Raw genomic sequence first — 17457 nt, 5'->3', positions numbered from 1 at the left:
AGAACCTTGAAGGTGTAGATAGTGTAAAATGTGGAAGCTGGAGAGGGGCATGAGAATAAATGGGTTCCAGATAAAGGGACTGGTCCTGTGCAGCTGGAGCACGGTGGAAGCAGGGAGGATGAAGAAAGGATTTTCATGGGGAACAAAACAGGAAAGAAAGGTTGCTGGAGGGTCTTTATTGCTAAGCAAATGAGTTTTACTTTATTACTTTAGGCTTTAAGAGCCACTGGAGGTTTTTGAACAAGGAAGTGACCCTATTAGAAGTAAATAAGCAGCAATTTCATAGTTCATGACTGCATGGTAACTGGTCTCTTAACACCAAGCTGCCACCGGGATGTGACTCCTGACTCTGTTCCTAATTAACTCTGTAGCCATGGACCAGTTACTCTGCTTCTCTGTATTTCTATAAAATGGAGAAGGTGGTGATAACAGATAACTTATCTCATACCATTGTTGTTGAGACTGAGTTAATGTTTTTAGGGCACATGGTAATTGCTGAGAATGTCTGTTAAACTTTAACAATCAGCTTCATACCTTTGAATTAAAATCTTTGCATTTCATTTTGAAACTTTTATTACAAAGAGCTAACATTACACGACAAATTATTAACTATTCTTTCTTCACACTTTCACAGGTTTATAGATTATTAATTCCATTTTACAGGTGGAAGACTTTAGGTTTTTAAGGAGAGATACAGTCTCAGAATCACATAGCAAGACATGAGTTGTGAGTCCTGGTTCAGTGATCCCTGCCCAACACCCAAGGTTATCACTTAGCTCCAATTCTCAGAGCCTTGAGAATAGGAAAAATAGAAAAACATTGACAATTTCTGTTTATAGGATAAGAGAAACAGCAGTAAGGGACAGTAATAAAATAAAATCAAAAACGAGAAAACTTTGGTGAAATACCTGGAAGTGTGTATATAAAATCAAATTTATAATATATATATATACATATATATATATGTATATATATCTGGTGAATTATGCTACTTCCATAATAAAAGTCATATGTTGAAGACCTAACTTCCAATCTGACTGCATTTGGAGGTAGAGCTTTTAGGAGGTAATTAAGGTTGAATGAGTTTATAAGGGTGAGGTCCTAATCCGATAGGATTGATGGCCATATAAGAAGAGGAAGAGATCTCTCTCCCTGTCTCCACAGCACCAAGAAAAAGCCGTGTGAACACACAGCAAGAAGGCAGCCGTCTGCAGTCCTAGAAGAGAGCTCTCACCAGAGCGCAACCATGCTGGCAACCCCATCCCGGACTCCAGCCTCCAGACTGTGAGAAAATAAATTTCTGTTGTTTAAGCCACCCACTCTATAGTACTTTTTATACTCATACATATATATAGACATTACATATGTACACATGCCAAAATTACTTCCCTGTGACAAAGTTTGGAAAACATTGCCATACTGCTAAATCTGATACTAATATAAACTTCAAAATGAAGTGCCCATCCAGTCCCCAGAAATAAGAGTCTCCTGGCTAAATGCACCATTCCTATTGATTCATGCTGATGATATTGTTTTTCCGTCAGTTTGAACAAGGGCAGTGCATGGCTTGGAATCCTGCATCCCCAGTGATGCCCTGTGATTACAAGGGAAGAACTGGGCCTGTGGAATCAGAGAGAGAGAATGAATAGATAGATACCTTAGGTTTGGATCCTTGACCTTGCTTTCGTACTAAATTTTATTTTTGACCTTGCTTTCGTACTAAACTTTATTTTTGCTTAGACTAGTTTCATAATTCATTTCCTCAGCACCGAGCCTACATAGGGGCTACGATTAGAAAATACTGGGGGTGAATATAGTTAAAGTTGGCAACTGGAATAAACTATCTGGTTTATTCCAAGAGATGCCTATGGTGGTCAGTGAAGCGGGTTGGCTGTTACTTCAGTGGTTCACAACACAAGCTGGTGATTACAAAACAAAGAAAATCAAACAGGGTATTTGAACAGATGGATTTATGTCCTTCCATTATTTTGTCAATAGGAAATATATGCACACTATACAAAGTTCAAAAGGTACAAAAGAGGAAGAGTGAACAAATATTTTATTTTTAAAAATTCTTTCTAGGGGCTTCCCTGGTGGTGCAGTGGTTAAGAATCCACCTGCCAATGCAGGGGACATGGGTTCGAGCCCTGGTCCGGGAAGATCCCACATGCTGCAGAGCAACTAAGCCCGTGTGCCACAACTACTGAGCCTGCGTGCCACAACTACTGAAGCCTACGCGCCTAGAGCCCATGCTCCGCAACAAGAGAAGCCACCGCAATGAGAAGCCCGTGCTCTGCAACAAAGAGTAGTCCCCGCTCACCACAACTAGAGAAAGCCCAAGCACTGCAGTGAAGACCCAATGCAGCCAAAAATAAAATAAATAAATTTATAGAAAGAATCCTTTCTATTTCTGAATTTTCCAAATATTCTTCAATAAGCATGTATTATTTTATGATTATAGGAAAAAAGTTAGCTTTATAAGCAAATAACTAGTTTTTAATTTAAAAGTACCTCAGAGATCTCACAGCTGCTTTGTGATTTAAAAAAAAAGCAACAACATACCACTAACTTTATCTTCAACTTAAAAATAATTGTGTCTTTGATATATTTTTCAAGAAATTTTAGCCAACTTTATATCCATTCATGTTAAAATTCCTGCCACTGGAAAAGATATACAAAACTGACTGGCAGTTTGAACCCCGAGAACTGGTGAAACTCAGTATGAGTCACTGGAGACAGGTAATTTGCTAAGGAATCTTCTTTCAAATTTCATCATAATTTGTATGATGACTCCACATGTCTGTCAAATGTTGTTAAAATTAAGTGCAACACTAGGCTGGAGGTTTTAGCCCAGTCCAGCTTAACTCCTTCATTTAGGAATTAAACAATAACAAGCTAGATTTATCCTTACACCTAATGCATAATGATGGTTTGGATGTTCTAATTGGATAAGTGGCCAAATGCTCCCTCCAGCATATAATGTCAGAAGATGTCACAGTCCTGGTTTGCTGCAAAGACATATCAGGAACATGGTCCTGACCTGGAGGTCACTTTCTGGTAACTTCAATCCCTGGAACAGAACTCTGAACCGGAAGGTAAGAGGGGAAGAGCCTCTGCGTAGCCAAGTCCCTGCATCTTCATGGAGATGCCTTTCTTAGGCTTGCTCTTTGATTCTGGCTGAAGATCTAATTTCAGAAGGTCCAGTTGTGTGGTTTCCCAGTCCTCAGTGGATTAGAAACCAAGAAAATAAAAAAGCTTTTGGAGACGGAGGAGGGAGGGGGAGGAGAAAATGACTTTATTCAGTTCATTCCTCTCTGTAAGTGGATTAGCTGACAACAACAAAGGAGGGAAAGAAAAGTTAACAAGCATTCCCAGAGGTTATATGTGCCCCAGACAATCTTCTTCATTCCCAGTGATGACCTTGGGGTAGGAAAATGTGTTTGAACTGTGATCAGAAATTTTCATATAGTTTTGCTGGTAAGAGTGGTGGCCTCTGGGGAGGAGATCACTTCTGAGGTGGTAAGAGGAGACAGGACTCATTCATGCTCTTGTATATTTTTCAGATATTATATTATGTGCATTATGTTTCTTTTGCTTAAAAATAAATTTTTAAAAAATTATTTAATGCCCCCACAAAAGACTTTACAAATAAAAAGTACATAAAAGAAAAGTGTATAAATTAAAATATTGGAGACCTGAAACCATAAAACTCTAGAAGAAAACATACTGGGTGAGCTCCTTGACATTGGCCTTGGCAATGATTTCTTTGGATTTAACACCAAAAGCAACAAAAGGCAACAAAAGCAAAAATAAACAGGTGGGGCTACACCAAACCAAAAAGCTTCTGCACAGCAAAGGAAACCGTCAACAAGATGAAAAGGCAACCTACGGAATGGGAGAAAATACTTGCAGTATCTGATAAGGGATTAATATCCAAAATATGTAAAGAACTCATACAACTCAACAACAAAAAACAAACAATCTGATTTTTTAAATGGGCAGAAGAACTGAATAGACATTTTTCCAAAGAAGATATACAGATAATCAACAGGTACATGAAAAGATGCTCAACATCACTAATCATCAGGGAAATGCAAATCACGACCACAATGAGATGTCACCTCACACGTATCAGAATGGCTATCATCAAAAAGACAGCAAATGACAAGTTGGCAAGGATGTGGAGAAAAGGGAACCCTCAGGCACCGTTGGAATGCAAATTGGTATAGCCACTATGGAAAACAGTATGGAGGTTCCTCAAAACATTAAAAATAGAACTACCATGTGATCCAGCAGTTCCACTTCTGTGTATATATCAGAAGGAAACAAAATCACTATCTCAAAAAGATATCTGCACTCCCATGTTCACTGCAGCATTAGTTACAATAGCCAGGACATAGAAACAAAGTGTGTCCACTGACAGATGAATAGATAAAGAAAATGTGGTGTGTATATATATATATATATATATATATATATATGTATATATATAGAGACACATATATATATAGACACACACATATATATAGACACACATATATATATAGACACACATATATATATATGCAATGAAATATACGCAACCATAAAAAAGAAGGAAATCCTGCCATTTGCAGCAACATGGATGGACCTTGAAGGCATTATGCTAAGTAACGTGAGACAGAGAAAAAGAAATGCTGTATGATCTCACTTATATGTGGAACCTAAAAAACCACTGTGGAAAACAATATGGAGGTTCCTTAAAAAACTAAATATAGAACTACCATATGACCCAGCAATCCCACTACTGGGCATATACCCTGAGAAAACCATAATTCAAAAAGACTCATGTACCACAATGTTCATTTCAGCTCTATTTACAATAGCCAGGACATGGAGGCAACCTAAGTGTCCATCAACAGATTACTGGATAAAGAAGATGTGACACATATGTACAATGGAATATTACTCAGCCATAAAAAGAAACGAAATTGAGTTATTTGTAGTGAGGTGGATGGACCTAGATGGAATCTAAAAAAAAAATGGTACTGATGAACCTAGTTGCAGGGCAGGAGTAAAGATGTAGACATAGAGAATGGACTTGAGGACACGAGGTGGGAGGGAGAAGCTGGGGTGAAGTGAGAGTAGAATCGACATATATACACTACCAAATGTAAAATACTTAGCTAGTGGGAAGCAGCCGCATAGCACAGGGAGATCAGCTCCGTGCTTTGTGACCACCTAGAGGGCTGGGATAGGGAGGGTGGGAGGGAGATGCAAGAGGGAGGGGATATGGGGACATGTGTATGCATATGGCTGATTCACTTTGGTGTACAGCAGAAACTAACACAGTATTGTGAAGCAATTATACTCCAATAAAGATCTATTAAAAAAACAAAACAAAACAAAACATTGAACTTATAGAAACAGAGAACAGATTGGTGGTTGCCAGAGGTTAGTGTGGGGTGAGGGGAATGTATGAAGGTGGTCAAAAGTGCAAACTTCCAGTTATAAGATAAATAAGTTCTGGGGATGGATGCATGGTAACTATAGTTAACAATACCATATAGTATATTTGAAAGTTGATAAGAGAGGAGATCTCAGAAGTGCACATGACAGAAAAGAACTGTCATTTACTCTTCAGTTCTGATGTGAAGAAAGGTGCTTCTTTACTCTCCTATTTCAACTGCTACAATCCCTGTGACCGAGCTTCCCCCCACGTGGATGTGGATTTCCTTTGCCATTTGGGCATATGGTTGCTTGCATTCGTTTTTTTGCCTTCCTTGAAAAGAAAGTCCACCAGAACCTTGGCTGGTATGCGAGAAAGTCATTCTCCAGAGGGGTGCACATCAGGGTCGGTTAGATCATTTCAATTAGTTACCGTCCAACCCTGAGGTAGCTCCCCTGTACTCAGTAGGTGACAAGCAAGCATTACAGTAGAAGTCAAGTCCGTTAGAACGCAGCTTGTAATTACATGTTACTGAGTACACCATGAGTCAAATCATGGTCACTGAAATGTAACTGCATGTTCTTGAAATAGTTCAGCCTTGAGGTCTAGGGGCTGATTTATTTCTGGTTTCTCCAATTTAAGCCCTTGTATCATGACCGTGGAACTACCACCCAGTTCAGAGTAGATGGGCAACATGATGAGGTACAAAGAACTGGGGACTACGAATCCTCTGAAATTGTAGGTAAAATGATGTCTACATTTTTTATTGTTCAAAGTTGTAAAGTATCTAGAAATATAAGGATTATGAGCAGAAATGTTGGGAAGACAATGATATGAAGTGGTGGTCTTCAAACTTTTCTTTACCAACACCCCCTAAAAAATGCTAGAAAACTACATATCTCTGCAAACATTTTTAAATTGACATGTGTAACTTTTAATCACAGGTTTGAGTGGTTCAAAGGATGTATTCTGTTAGCATGGTATATTTTAAAATAAAACTGTCATATAGCTTTTTTTTTTTTTTTTTTTTGGCCATGCTGCAGGGCTTGTGGGAACCGGCAGTGAAAGTGTGGAGTCCTAACCAGTGGTCCACCAGGGAATTCCCATAACACTCTTTTAAAATGTATCCAACAGAATCTAATACCACAGTAACTTGACACTTACCATCATTCCTTTTTCAAAATGAACAAGCAGTTCTTTAACAGTCAGAAATGTTAAATCCTTTCCTTTCTTCCTGGAACTCTATATTCATTCCACTTCTTCTAAACAAGTGTATCCAAATGTCATATTTTTATGACATCTTTAATTATTTGAACATCTCTTATTGATTACCCCCTCACATTTTCTGAAGCAAAAATGCCTATGTAAATAGATTTCCAATTTAAAATTTTAAAACTATCCCATGACCTTCAGGCTCCGAGTGTTAAAACATTTTTTGGAAACTAAGTCATCATTACAATTATTTGTTAACAAGGTAAATATATATGTTATTGATCACTAAACATAGAGCAGTAAAATGTTATTGGAAATTATTCCCTTAACACATAAATATATGTACTTTTATATATTTACATACATATGTAATTAGTTTAAATAGCCATTAATTAATATTACTTAGGGAAGAAAGAGCTGGTTTAGCACCAGTATTATCCGTCTTACTCTTTTTTTTTTTTTTAACACATGGAAAAAGAGTAAGGAAAAGAAGTGTCCAAGACCTCATGGGAACTAAGTAACAGCAACAGAACCGGAAGTCATGTAAAGACAGCCACAGACACATACCTGGGCTATATGGCAATCACAATGTAATTTGAGAACTGGAAGATTTCTATTCCTCAAGGTCCAATTCTAGCTTTAGAGACCCATCTATTTCTCATTTTTATGAACGTAGGCACTGAGAAACCTTGTTCACATGAACAAATTGGTGAGGCTGTTATGACAGTGCTTAGGGCTGATGAGAAGGAAGGAAAATTGGGACATACTTCTGGGCTCACGGCTTCAGAGCAGCGTCTGGAAAGACTCAATGAACACAAACCCCGTGTGAAGATTTCTAGCGAGTCCACCTTTGTCAGGGAGCTAAAAATCTGTTTTTCAGCAGAGCCGAATTTGGCAGTGTCATTCAATTTTTTGAACTCCTTCGAGCTATAGGTCAGACATCATGTCAAAAATTACTCTATGGGGGAGGTTGGAGGGCAGGGAGCATATGGGAACATTCTGTACTTTCTGCTCAATTCTGCTGTGAACCTAAAACTGCTCTAAAAAATAAAGCCTATTTTTAAAAAAATTGTTGTAATGATCTATCAGTGGTCAACTCAATTAGGCTTTTTTCCTCCAAGTTTTATGGAAAGCCATCAATTGGAAGCCACCTACCTTGTGAAATGATTTGTACCTCAGTTACAAAAGGCATTTGCTTTCTCAACAAAAACACAGATATTTCTAATCATCCCTTGTCTTGGCCCTGGAGGCTTTTACAACAAAGGGCAATGCCTTTCTTTCCTTTTTTAGAAGAGAGAGAGGGCCGGTGTGAAAGGGCAGGCGGGAGCAGAGAAGACGGGCATGAAACCCCACTCTCTCTCCATCTCAGGCAGATGGAGAAACTGATTCTCTAAGACTGTGTGCCCCGTGGGTGCCCATCCTTTAAACATCACCTGAGGGTGGCGATTTAAGAGCTACCTCAAATACACAGAATTATAAGGTCAGATTTTTAATAACGAATTCGCTGTTTATCTGAAATTCAAATTTAACTGGGAGTCCAGTATCTACAGTCTATCTGGCAACCCTTTCTAATCCTCATCATTCTTTTTAAGAGATGAGAAAAACTGAGACCTGGACAGAACAAAGTACTGGACCAAGGGACTTTTATTTCTCCGTCTACCTGATTCTCAAATGTAATTACTGTTTTCTCACCTCTCATCATGGGGCCCATCTTTATCTGTCCTCCTACGGTGTTCCCATCCTTCTCACCCAAAGCAAAAACAACAACAATAACAAAATATGATGGTATTCCTGAAAGGACCAAGTTTTGGAGGAAACCAGGGCCAGGAATTGGTTTGAGAGAAGCAGAGACAGCGTGTGGGTACAGTGTGGGCAAAGCATCTCTGCCCTGTCGCCTTGAAAACAGTGGCTAAAAAAAAGGAGAGGGAACAGCAGCTGCTGCAATCAGGGCAGACACCAAATTTATATAAAATGTGTGAATAGTCCCCTTTGCAGGCCAGCCCGTGGATACATAAGAGAAAATATTATTCAAGTCCAGCCTCATATCGGATCACCTTTGCCGCCATCCTGAGCTGCTTCTTAGGAAAGACACCAAGCAGGCCTTTTGTTTTCTCTTTCCCCTTCTGTTCTGTTTACTACCAGTGCCCTCTCTCGCACTCCCAAACACCAAAAGTCATTTGAATTTCAAGCCTTTTTTTGGCCTCCCTGTGGGTGTGGGAGGACCTCCCTTGAGAATTGCTCTGGATCTAGTCGGCTACATCCGTAATTTGACAGAATCTCTGTCGTACCCCACCACCACCTCCCGTTCTTTTTTTTTTTCTCGGTACGCGGGCCTCTCACCGTTGTGGCCTCTCCCGTTGCGGAGCACAGGCTCCGGACATGCAGGCCCAGCGGCCACGGCTCACGGGCCCAGCCGCTCCACGGCATGTGGGATCCTCCCGGACCAGGGCACGAACCCGCGTCCCCTGCATCGGCAGGCGGACTCTCAACCACTGCGCCACCAGGCAAGCCCCCCACCTCCCGCTCTTAATGCATGGGACATTCGGATGCCTCCACCCCCAAACTTCCTCTACCTCATCCTTAGTGAGAAGAGCCCCCCAGGAATGCCCAGCCTCCACTTACCCGCCCCGGTTTGGGAAGAGCAAAGCTCTTGGCCAAGGGACCCAGCTCGGCCAGCCAAGTGCTACCAAGGACAAGGTGACAGTGACAAGGAGGAAGGCTAGACCTGAGCCCCTCGGTTCAGGAGACCCACGGCAAGTTCCTGTTTCAGAGACAGCTTTACAAACTGATCAAGTTCAGAGAGGGGTGTGTGTACTTGCCTCTCCCCAAATCTCCCACATGACCCCCTTGATCTTCCCCCGGGGGGACAGCTGGTCTGCTTTTCTAAAGAACCTCTCTAGACCTAACCCTGTCCCTCCCTGCCCCTCCGTCCTCATGGCCATTCCTTAGCTGGTGTCTCAATACTCTGGTACATTTTTGTTCTTGACAAGAAAAAGGAAAGGGAAAAAAAAATGAGGAAGAGAAAAAGGATGGCACATCGGAGTTTTTTGTGGTTTGGGACAGTTTTAGTGCAAGGTTTTCAGGACTTGATTTCCCCTGGTCCTTTCCATGCTGAAGACGGTGCTCAGTAACATGGCTGGTTACCAGTGGGACGTGTATTCTCCTTCTGATCCAACACGAGATGCTCTCCCTAGATTTGGAGGTGGGAGGGAGGAGATGGCACGGGTGATGTCCAAGGATGAAGAGCCCGTTTCAGATGGGATCTTCTGCGATAAGCAGAGCCCCTGCCTTCAGTTCTGCAGATGGACACTGAGCCCAGCAGGGGCACCAGAGTGGGGGGCTCACCTCTCCTGTGGAAAGAGACGGGGTGGGAGCGGGAGGGACTGAGGAAGAAAGAAATAAAAGGAAGGAAGGAAGAAAGAAAGAGAGGGGGACAGAGAGGGAGGATAAATTTGTATATTCCTCTATTTTGACAGCTTCCTTATATTAAAATGGGTATAGAGACACAGACATAGAGGAAAAATGTATGGATACCAAGGGGGAAAGGGGTGAGGTGGGATGAATTGGGAGATGGGGATTGACGTATATACACTATTGATACTATGTATAAAATAGATAACTAATGAGGACCTACTGTATAGCACAGGGAACTCTACTCGGTGCTCTGTGGTGACCTAAATGGAAAGGAATTCCAAAAAAGAGGGAATATATGTATATGTGTAGCTGACTCACTTTGCTGTACAGTAGAAACTAACACAATATTGTAAAGCAACTATACTCCAATAAAAATTTAAGAAAAAAAACGTATCAATAAAAAATTCTTAAAAACAGTAAATAATTAAAAATTATTTTGAATTTAAAAAATAGGTATAATAATGTCTAACATACAATGTTATTATAAGGAATAAATAAAATAAAAATGCCCGGTAGTACAGAGCCTGACATACAGTAGATGCTAAATTAATTTTGTTGAGCATGAAGGGCACTTACACTTATGTTGTGTTTGCTTATCTGTTTGTCTTACCCCCCAGACTCTGAATGTCTTACTCATTTCCATAACCCCTGTACCTATGACGGTGCCTGCAATATAGTAGACACTCAATACATATTTTTGAATTAATTCATCAGTTAATTAATACCCTGTCCCACCCTCACCTGGCCCCATTTTCCTTCCTGGTCAAGAGCTCTTTACCCTCTCTCACTATGCTCCCTGGGCCAAGGTTCTGGAACTCAAACTCTGAACAAAATTTGTTGGACCTGCAATGGATGAAATGCCAGTACTCTACTTCCCAGAAATACCAAAGAGTTTTCCCAGCAAGCACAAGGAAGGCAAGAGATTAGGAAGGGCAGACTGCGGAGTGTTGGTATTTCTAAGTCCATTGCAGAACCGTGATGTGTTTAAATTAAAACCAGAGTCCAAGGTACTACTTATATTCAAAGTATTTTAAAAAGCAGAGGACATCAGCCTCCCCAACGCAGTCAAGGAGGGAGGAACAGCGTTCTAGAAGAGAGAAAGACAGAGGAGGGATTGAGGAAGGAAGAAAAAGAAGGAAAGAAGGAGAGAAGGGAGGAGGGAGGGAAGGAGGAAGGGAAGGAGAGAAACAGAGGAAAGAAAGAAAGCTGGAACAGTGAATTTTCAAATAGGCGTGTGGAAATCTGAGTCAGGCATGATCTACTGAACACATAATTTTATCTCTGCTGCTTTGCAAACCTCCACTAAAATGGCAGTAAGGGAGGAGAGGAGCATACATCCTCAAGGACAAAGAACGTGAAAACAGCCACAACCAACAATAAATGTTAAACCTTTAAGAAACACAAAAGCTATGATCAGTGGAAACTAACTTACCTACGATATCAGAAAAACCTAGACCTGTGCAAATTGGAAACAGCAAGAAACCAGCTGTTCGGCATCTCCAAGCCCCAGACAGGCTGGGGGATTCAAGGACCAGGAGCCTCTGAAAGGAGTGGGGAGGGAGATATGGTTTGGGTGGGGCTGGAAACAGGAAGATGGGTTGAAACCTTGCGTGAGGAGGAAGAAGACTGAGGTTGAACAAGGAAGGCTCAGGGCTTAGGGTCCAGGCTCCACCAAGGACAGAAATAAGACAGTGGAGTGACAGCCCGCATAATGAACAGAATGCCAACACTCACCCCCCATCTCCCTTGCCCAATTTGGCTGGAAAAATGCTGAAGAAGGCTTATACCTCCCCAATTCTCACCCCCAAACCTAGGCAGGAACGTGGGGTATAATCTCATTGGGAGACATTGCAGCTCAAGGGACAAAGGCTACAGAATCAGGTATTTGTCTCCTGGTACAATGGCTTTGGTGCACCCACCTGTCTTCAGGCCACTCACTTATGCTCAACATTTTCCAATAGACTTTAGTGCCTCGCTCATAACTGTGAACCACCACCAAGAACCATTGAATACGGACTTCCCTGGCAGTCCAGTGGTTAGGACTCTGAGCTCTCATGGCTGAAGCCCTGGGTTCGATCCCTGGTTGGGGAATTAAAATCCCACAAGCTGCATGGTGCGGCCAAAAAAAAAAAAGAAACATCAAATATTTGAGGGAATCCTCCAACCTAAAAGGTAGACTAAAACAAATAGGGGGAGTAGGGGGAACTTTGAAGAAACAGAGGCAATGCAGGGAGAGAAAAAAATACTATAATATTGAGATTAAAAAGATACTGTGTTTATTTTTTAAATGATAATACCTTTTAAAAAAATATCAGGATGCCCTTTAAAGAGGGAGAGAGAGAGCATACAGAAAACAAGAAAGACGTCATGGAGGTTAGAAATATGATAGAAAAAAATTCAATAGGAGGGTTGAAAGATAAAGTTGAGGGACTCTACCAGAAAGTAAAACAGAAAGACAAAAAGGTGGAAAGCATGAAAGATGAAAAAAATTGATATAAATTCAGGAGTCTCAATACCTGCTAAGTAACAGTTACAAAAAGAGAAAACAGAGAAACTAAATCAAGATAGAATCCTGGAACTGACATACATCAGTTTCCCAATTAAAAGGGCCAACGAGTGTCCAACACAGTGAATGAACACAAACCCTCACAAACCTCTCACATTACTGTGAGACTTCAGAACTTCAGGGATAAAGAGAAGATCCCTAAAGCTTCCGGAAACAGGTCACACTCAGAGAAGTCAAGGAGTCAGAATGGCATCAGCCTTCTGAACAGCAGGACAAAAGGATCAAGACCTTCAAAAGGCCTCAAGAGGGAAAAACGGTTTCTAACCTAGACTTCTGTACCCAAAAAAAGTGTAAAACAAACATGTGGACAGAATAAAGATATTTTTCAGGCATCCATTGTCTCAAAAAATTCACTTCCCTTTCCCCCATTCCCAAAAAGCTACTGGAAGATGCATCCCTCCCAAACAAAGGGAGAGACAAACTAAGATCCCTGGAAAATAGGCCTAACACAGGAGAGAGGTGGAGGGAATTCCCAGGATGAAGATGAAGGGAAGTTTCAGAATCACAGCTGTGCATCAGACCTACGAAAAAGCAGTCCATAGCTGAGCTGGAGGTCAGAGAAATTCAGGATTGTGGAATCTCAGAGACATTCAAAAGAAAAAATAAGAAATTGGGAGATCACCTGATGTGTTTGGATGTATTAGGAAGAATTGTATAGTTCTTATACATTATATTCTAATACATTACATTATATTCAATACTTTCTAATACATTATATTCTAATTCATAAAATTAAGAATTTTATAACTCTTAAATTATAAGTTTATAATTCATAAAGTTAGAAGATGAATTAAAGACACATAAAAAACCAATTAAACAACAATAACAACAAAGAGGCAGTTATTAATTCCAGGAAAAACAAAAAGTTATATAGGAAAGAAAAGGTAATCACCATGTGCTACATGGCTCCTCTCTGAACAATGTTTACATAAATATTTAATACTAATGTAAACATGGAACATTGATTTGATAAAATTGTTATGTGGGACTTCCCTGGTGGCGCAGTGGTTAAGAATCCTCCTGCCAACGCAGGGGGCACGGGTTTGAGCCCTGGTCCGGGAAGATCCCACATGCCGGGGAACAATTAAGCCCGTGCGCCACAACTACTGAAGCCTGCGCGCCTAGAGCCTGTGCTCCGCAACAAAAGAAGCCACCGCAGTGAGAAGCCTGCACGCCACAACGAAGAGTAGCCCCCGCTCGCCGCAACTAGAGAAAGCCCGCGTGCAGCAACGAAGACCCAGCGCAGCCAAAAATAAATAAATAATAAATAAATAATTTTAAAAATGTTATGTAACTGGAAGGGAGAGTAGTAAGGGAGCTAAAATCTCATATTTCATAGTAACATATCCATAGAAGGAAAAATCAAGAACTAGCAGCATAAGCATGATATATGAAACTAAGAAGGTAAAGCTGAAAGGGACCGCCTCTCAGGTAAGGGTGGCAGTTGAAGAAAGGAGCTATTTTTTTGTGATAAGCCTTGTAGCACTATTTGATTTTTTTAAAACCTGTGTGCATCTGCTGCTTGCATATGATCGTTTGAAAGTTGACAAACCAGGCAATCTGAGTTCTGGTCCTATTCTCCCCTCCTCTGCTACAGGATTTCAGTTTCTCAGACGTCAAATGAGGAGCTGGTGCATAAGCCAGAAGAGGGGCGGTAATCAGAGCCCTCGGGAGGGGTTTCCCCGAACACTCTTCTCGTCCCCTGAGCTCCTGGCACTTGATGTTTATCCCTTTTCCACAATAATTATGTTTATTCAACCTCTAAAGTCAACTGGAGGAGACTTGGGGGCATCTTTATGGAGGTTGGGGCAAGTTTTTATTACATTTTCTTTTACATAGGACGATGACAAGATGCAGAGCAAGGGCACTATTGGGAAGCTGGTCTCCACCACGTGTTCAGTAACATCCCACCCTGCGCTCTGACAGTCCTTGTATCCTAAACTTGATCAAATATTTTGGGGCTTTCCCCCCAAACCGGTTGAAAACTTTCCCATGGTTAGGGACCATAACTTATGTGTTTTTTGTTTGTTTTCTTGGCTGGGGTGTTTGGTTTGGCGTGTTTTGTTTGTTTGTTTTTTTCCATTCCCCACAGAGCATGATAGTGGCTTGATAACCAACTGCTGAGTAGGACAGGAGTCTCGTCCTGTCTTGGTGAGGGGTCCAGCAGTGCATGTGTTCATAAGGGGAACGGATTTATTTTAAGAGAGAACACAAAGAGCAGGATGACAGTGGGGAATTTTGGTCACAGGACCCGATTCTCTGCACCACCCCCGTTTCTATTTTTTGCTGGTCGTTTTGTCCTGTTCCTGACGACATCACTGTGTTAGGAACCAGAAAGCACCAAGACCTCAGCTATCCTGTGCCCCTGCTGTCCTGGGTGACCTTGAGAAACTCAGATATAATAGTTTAGCTTCATTTTCTCCCCGGTAAGATACAGGGTTGGACCAGCTGACTGCCATGGGCCCTTCTCGTGCTAAGATTGCAGATGTCACAACTGTTTACGAGTAAGTGGGCACACTTGCCGGGGTTGCTGGGGCCCTGTGCCGCCCTCGGAGGAGAGAGCTGCGTTGCTCAATATGGAAGGAAGGAGGAATAATAGTCACACCAGGTGGCAGAGGGCCGAGCTGGGCCACAGATGTGAAAAGGGAAGTAAAATAAAGCACGAGTCAACTGCAGGTGGAATAATTCATGAGGAAAAGAGCACCTCCGCCCACATCACTTCAGGTGACTTTGGTAAGAGGAGACGTTGGTCTGCAGCCTGTGCCCGTGGCGAACCTCAGTAATTCTAGAAAACAGTAACGATACGATTCCCATCAAAGCCACTGATTTGGAAGAGGATCGCTGGTAACTAGGTGGGGCAAAAAGCCAATGAGCATCTGGTGCGAGGGTTGGGAGGGCTTGAGGGGAGAGCTGGGAAGCAGATTATATTATAATTACCAGTCATGGGGGACTGGCTCCCGTGCTCAGCGGCCCAGTGCACTTGTTCACATATCTCAGCTTTGGAGAATGCCCCTCCCTACACCCCGGCTCTCTTGAGAATGCCCTTTCTCCCGCCCAACTCTGGTTCCAGAGGGGAGTCTCCGTGTTCTCCCTGGTACCGTCACTTGGTCACCAATGGATCCCTGCTTTAATTTGAGCCCATCACCCTGTCCCACCTACATGGCTTACTTGATTGGTCCAGGGATGGGTCTGTGACCCACGTCTGTCCACGTCCAGGGCCAAGGACCTAAAGGGACCACTTTGATACAAGCAAGGTGGGTCTCTCAAAGGTGGCTGAGGCGATCAGAATGGCCATAGATGCTTTAGGTCCATTGAGACAAGTTCTAGACAGTGGGCATGCAGTCCAACAATTTGTACCAGCGTCCCTGGCCCCTGGCTGCCCTTGTTTCTGCTCCTGCGGCTTCCACGGGTGTACAAGTTTACTTGGACCTCTGCCTCATCTTTCTTCTCTTGCGTATCAGCCTGCGCATTTTCTTCTTCCTCCACTTGGCTCTCATGGCTCGGAGGTTTCTCAGAAGATGGCGTTAAGGCCGAGAGAGCCTAGAGCTGAATTTAAACATCCAGGTCCTCTTGGGTGTGTCGAAGCTGGGTGTGAGATTACTTATGGCTGGTGAAGAAAGTTGCTCTGAGAAAGTGAAGCCCCCAGGTTAGGAAAAAACAGAATATTAAGAGTTGCAGGGGCTGGATTTCCCCTGGTGGCTCAGGGGTTAAGAATCCACCTGCCCTTTTTGTCCGACACCTTAGCGAGGCGCAGTGGTAGCAGTTGCTCTCCCGGCTTCGCTAGGCCGCCCAAGGACAACAAGAAGAAGAAAGATGCTGGAAAGTTAGCCAACAAAGACAAAGACCCAGTGAACAAATCTGGGGGCAAGACCAAAAAGAAGAAGTGGTCCAAAGGCAAAGTTCGGGACAAGCTCAATAACCTAGTCTTGTTGGACAAAGCAACGTATGACAAACTCTGTCAAGAAGTTCCCAACTATAAGCTTATAAGTCCAGCTGTCGTCTCTGAGAGACTGAGGATTCGTGGTTCCCTGGCCAGGGCAGCCCTGCAGGAGCTCCTTAGTAAAGGACTTATTAAACTGGTTTCAAAGCACAGAGCTCAAGTAATGTATACCAGAAATACCAAGGGTGGAGATGCTCCAGCTGCTAGTGAAGATGCATGAACAGGTCCCACCAACTGTATATTTTGAAAAATAAAACTTTATTAAATCAAAAAAAAAAAAAGAAGAATCCGCCTGCCAATGCAGGGGACACAGGTTTGAGCCCTGGTCCGGGAAGATCACACATGCAATTAAGCAATTAAGCTTGTGAGCAACAACTACTAAGCCTATGCGCCACAACTACTGAGCCTGTGCTCTAGAGCCCACGAGCCACAACTACTGAAGCCAGGGCACCTAGAGCCTGTGCTCCGCAACAAGAGAAGCCACCGCAATGAGAAACCCGCGCGCTGCATTGAAGACCCAAAGCAGCCAAAAATAAATAAATAAAATAAATAAATAAATAAATATTTTAAAAAAGAAAAGAAAACATGTATGGAGTGCTGTCTTTGGGGTGGGCCCTATTCTAGGTGCTCAGGAAAAGAGTCCCAGGCTCCCGGCGCTCGTATGAGCAAGGAAACCTATGAGTAAGTGACAGGCAGAGGAAGTGGCATGGGAGGAGCAGAGAGCAATGGGGATCTGAGGTGGTGAGGGAAGGATTCCCCCAGGAGGTGACAGCGGAGCAGAGACCTGCAGAAGTGAAGGAGTGAGCCATGCAAGGATGGAGAGGAGGGATCCAGGCCACGGCAACATAGGTCAAAGGCCCCGTGTGGCGCCGAGTTCCGCTTGTTCAAGGAACAGCA

At 42.5% G+C, this 17457-nt stretch overlaps 1 protein-coding gene across 1 annotated transcript; it reads left to right on the top strand.

Annotated features, from left to right (window-relative positions):
* Positions 1–3029: 3029 nt before the first annotated feature.
* Positions 3030–16798, top strand: LOC309838960 (small ribosomal subunit protein eS25-like; the record flags this gene model as incomplete). The annotated part of the gene is made up of 3 exons (XM_082680412.1): positions 3030–3095; positions 6071–6170; positions 16365–16798. 3 exons carry the CDS (start codon positions 3030–3032, stop codon positions 16778–16780), a joined length of 582 nt encoding a protein of 193 aa, XP_082536538.1. The 3' UTR covers positions 16781–16798.
* Positions 16799–17457: the final 659 nt, after the last annotated feature.

The sequence above is a fragment of the Grampus griseus genome, assembly GCF_964374135.1.
Source record: "Grampus griseus genome assembly, chromosome: 21".
In the NCBI taxonomy this organism is placed as follows: Eukaryota; Metazoa; Chordata; class Mammalia; order Artiodactyla; family Delphinidae; genus Grampus; species Grampus griseus.
Note: the sequence above shows the minus strand (reverse complement) of the source record. Positions and strands in the feature narration are given on the sequence as shown.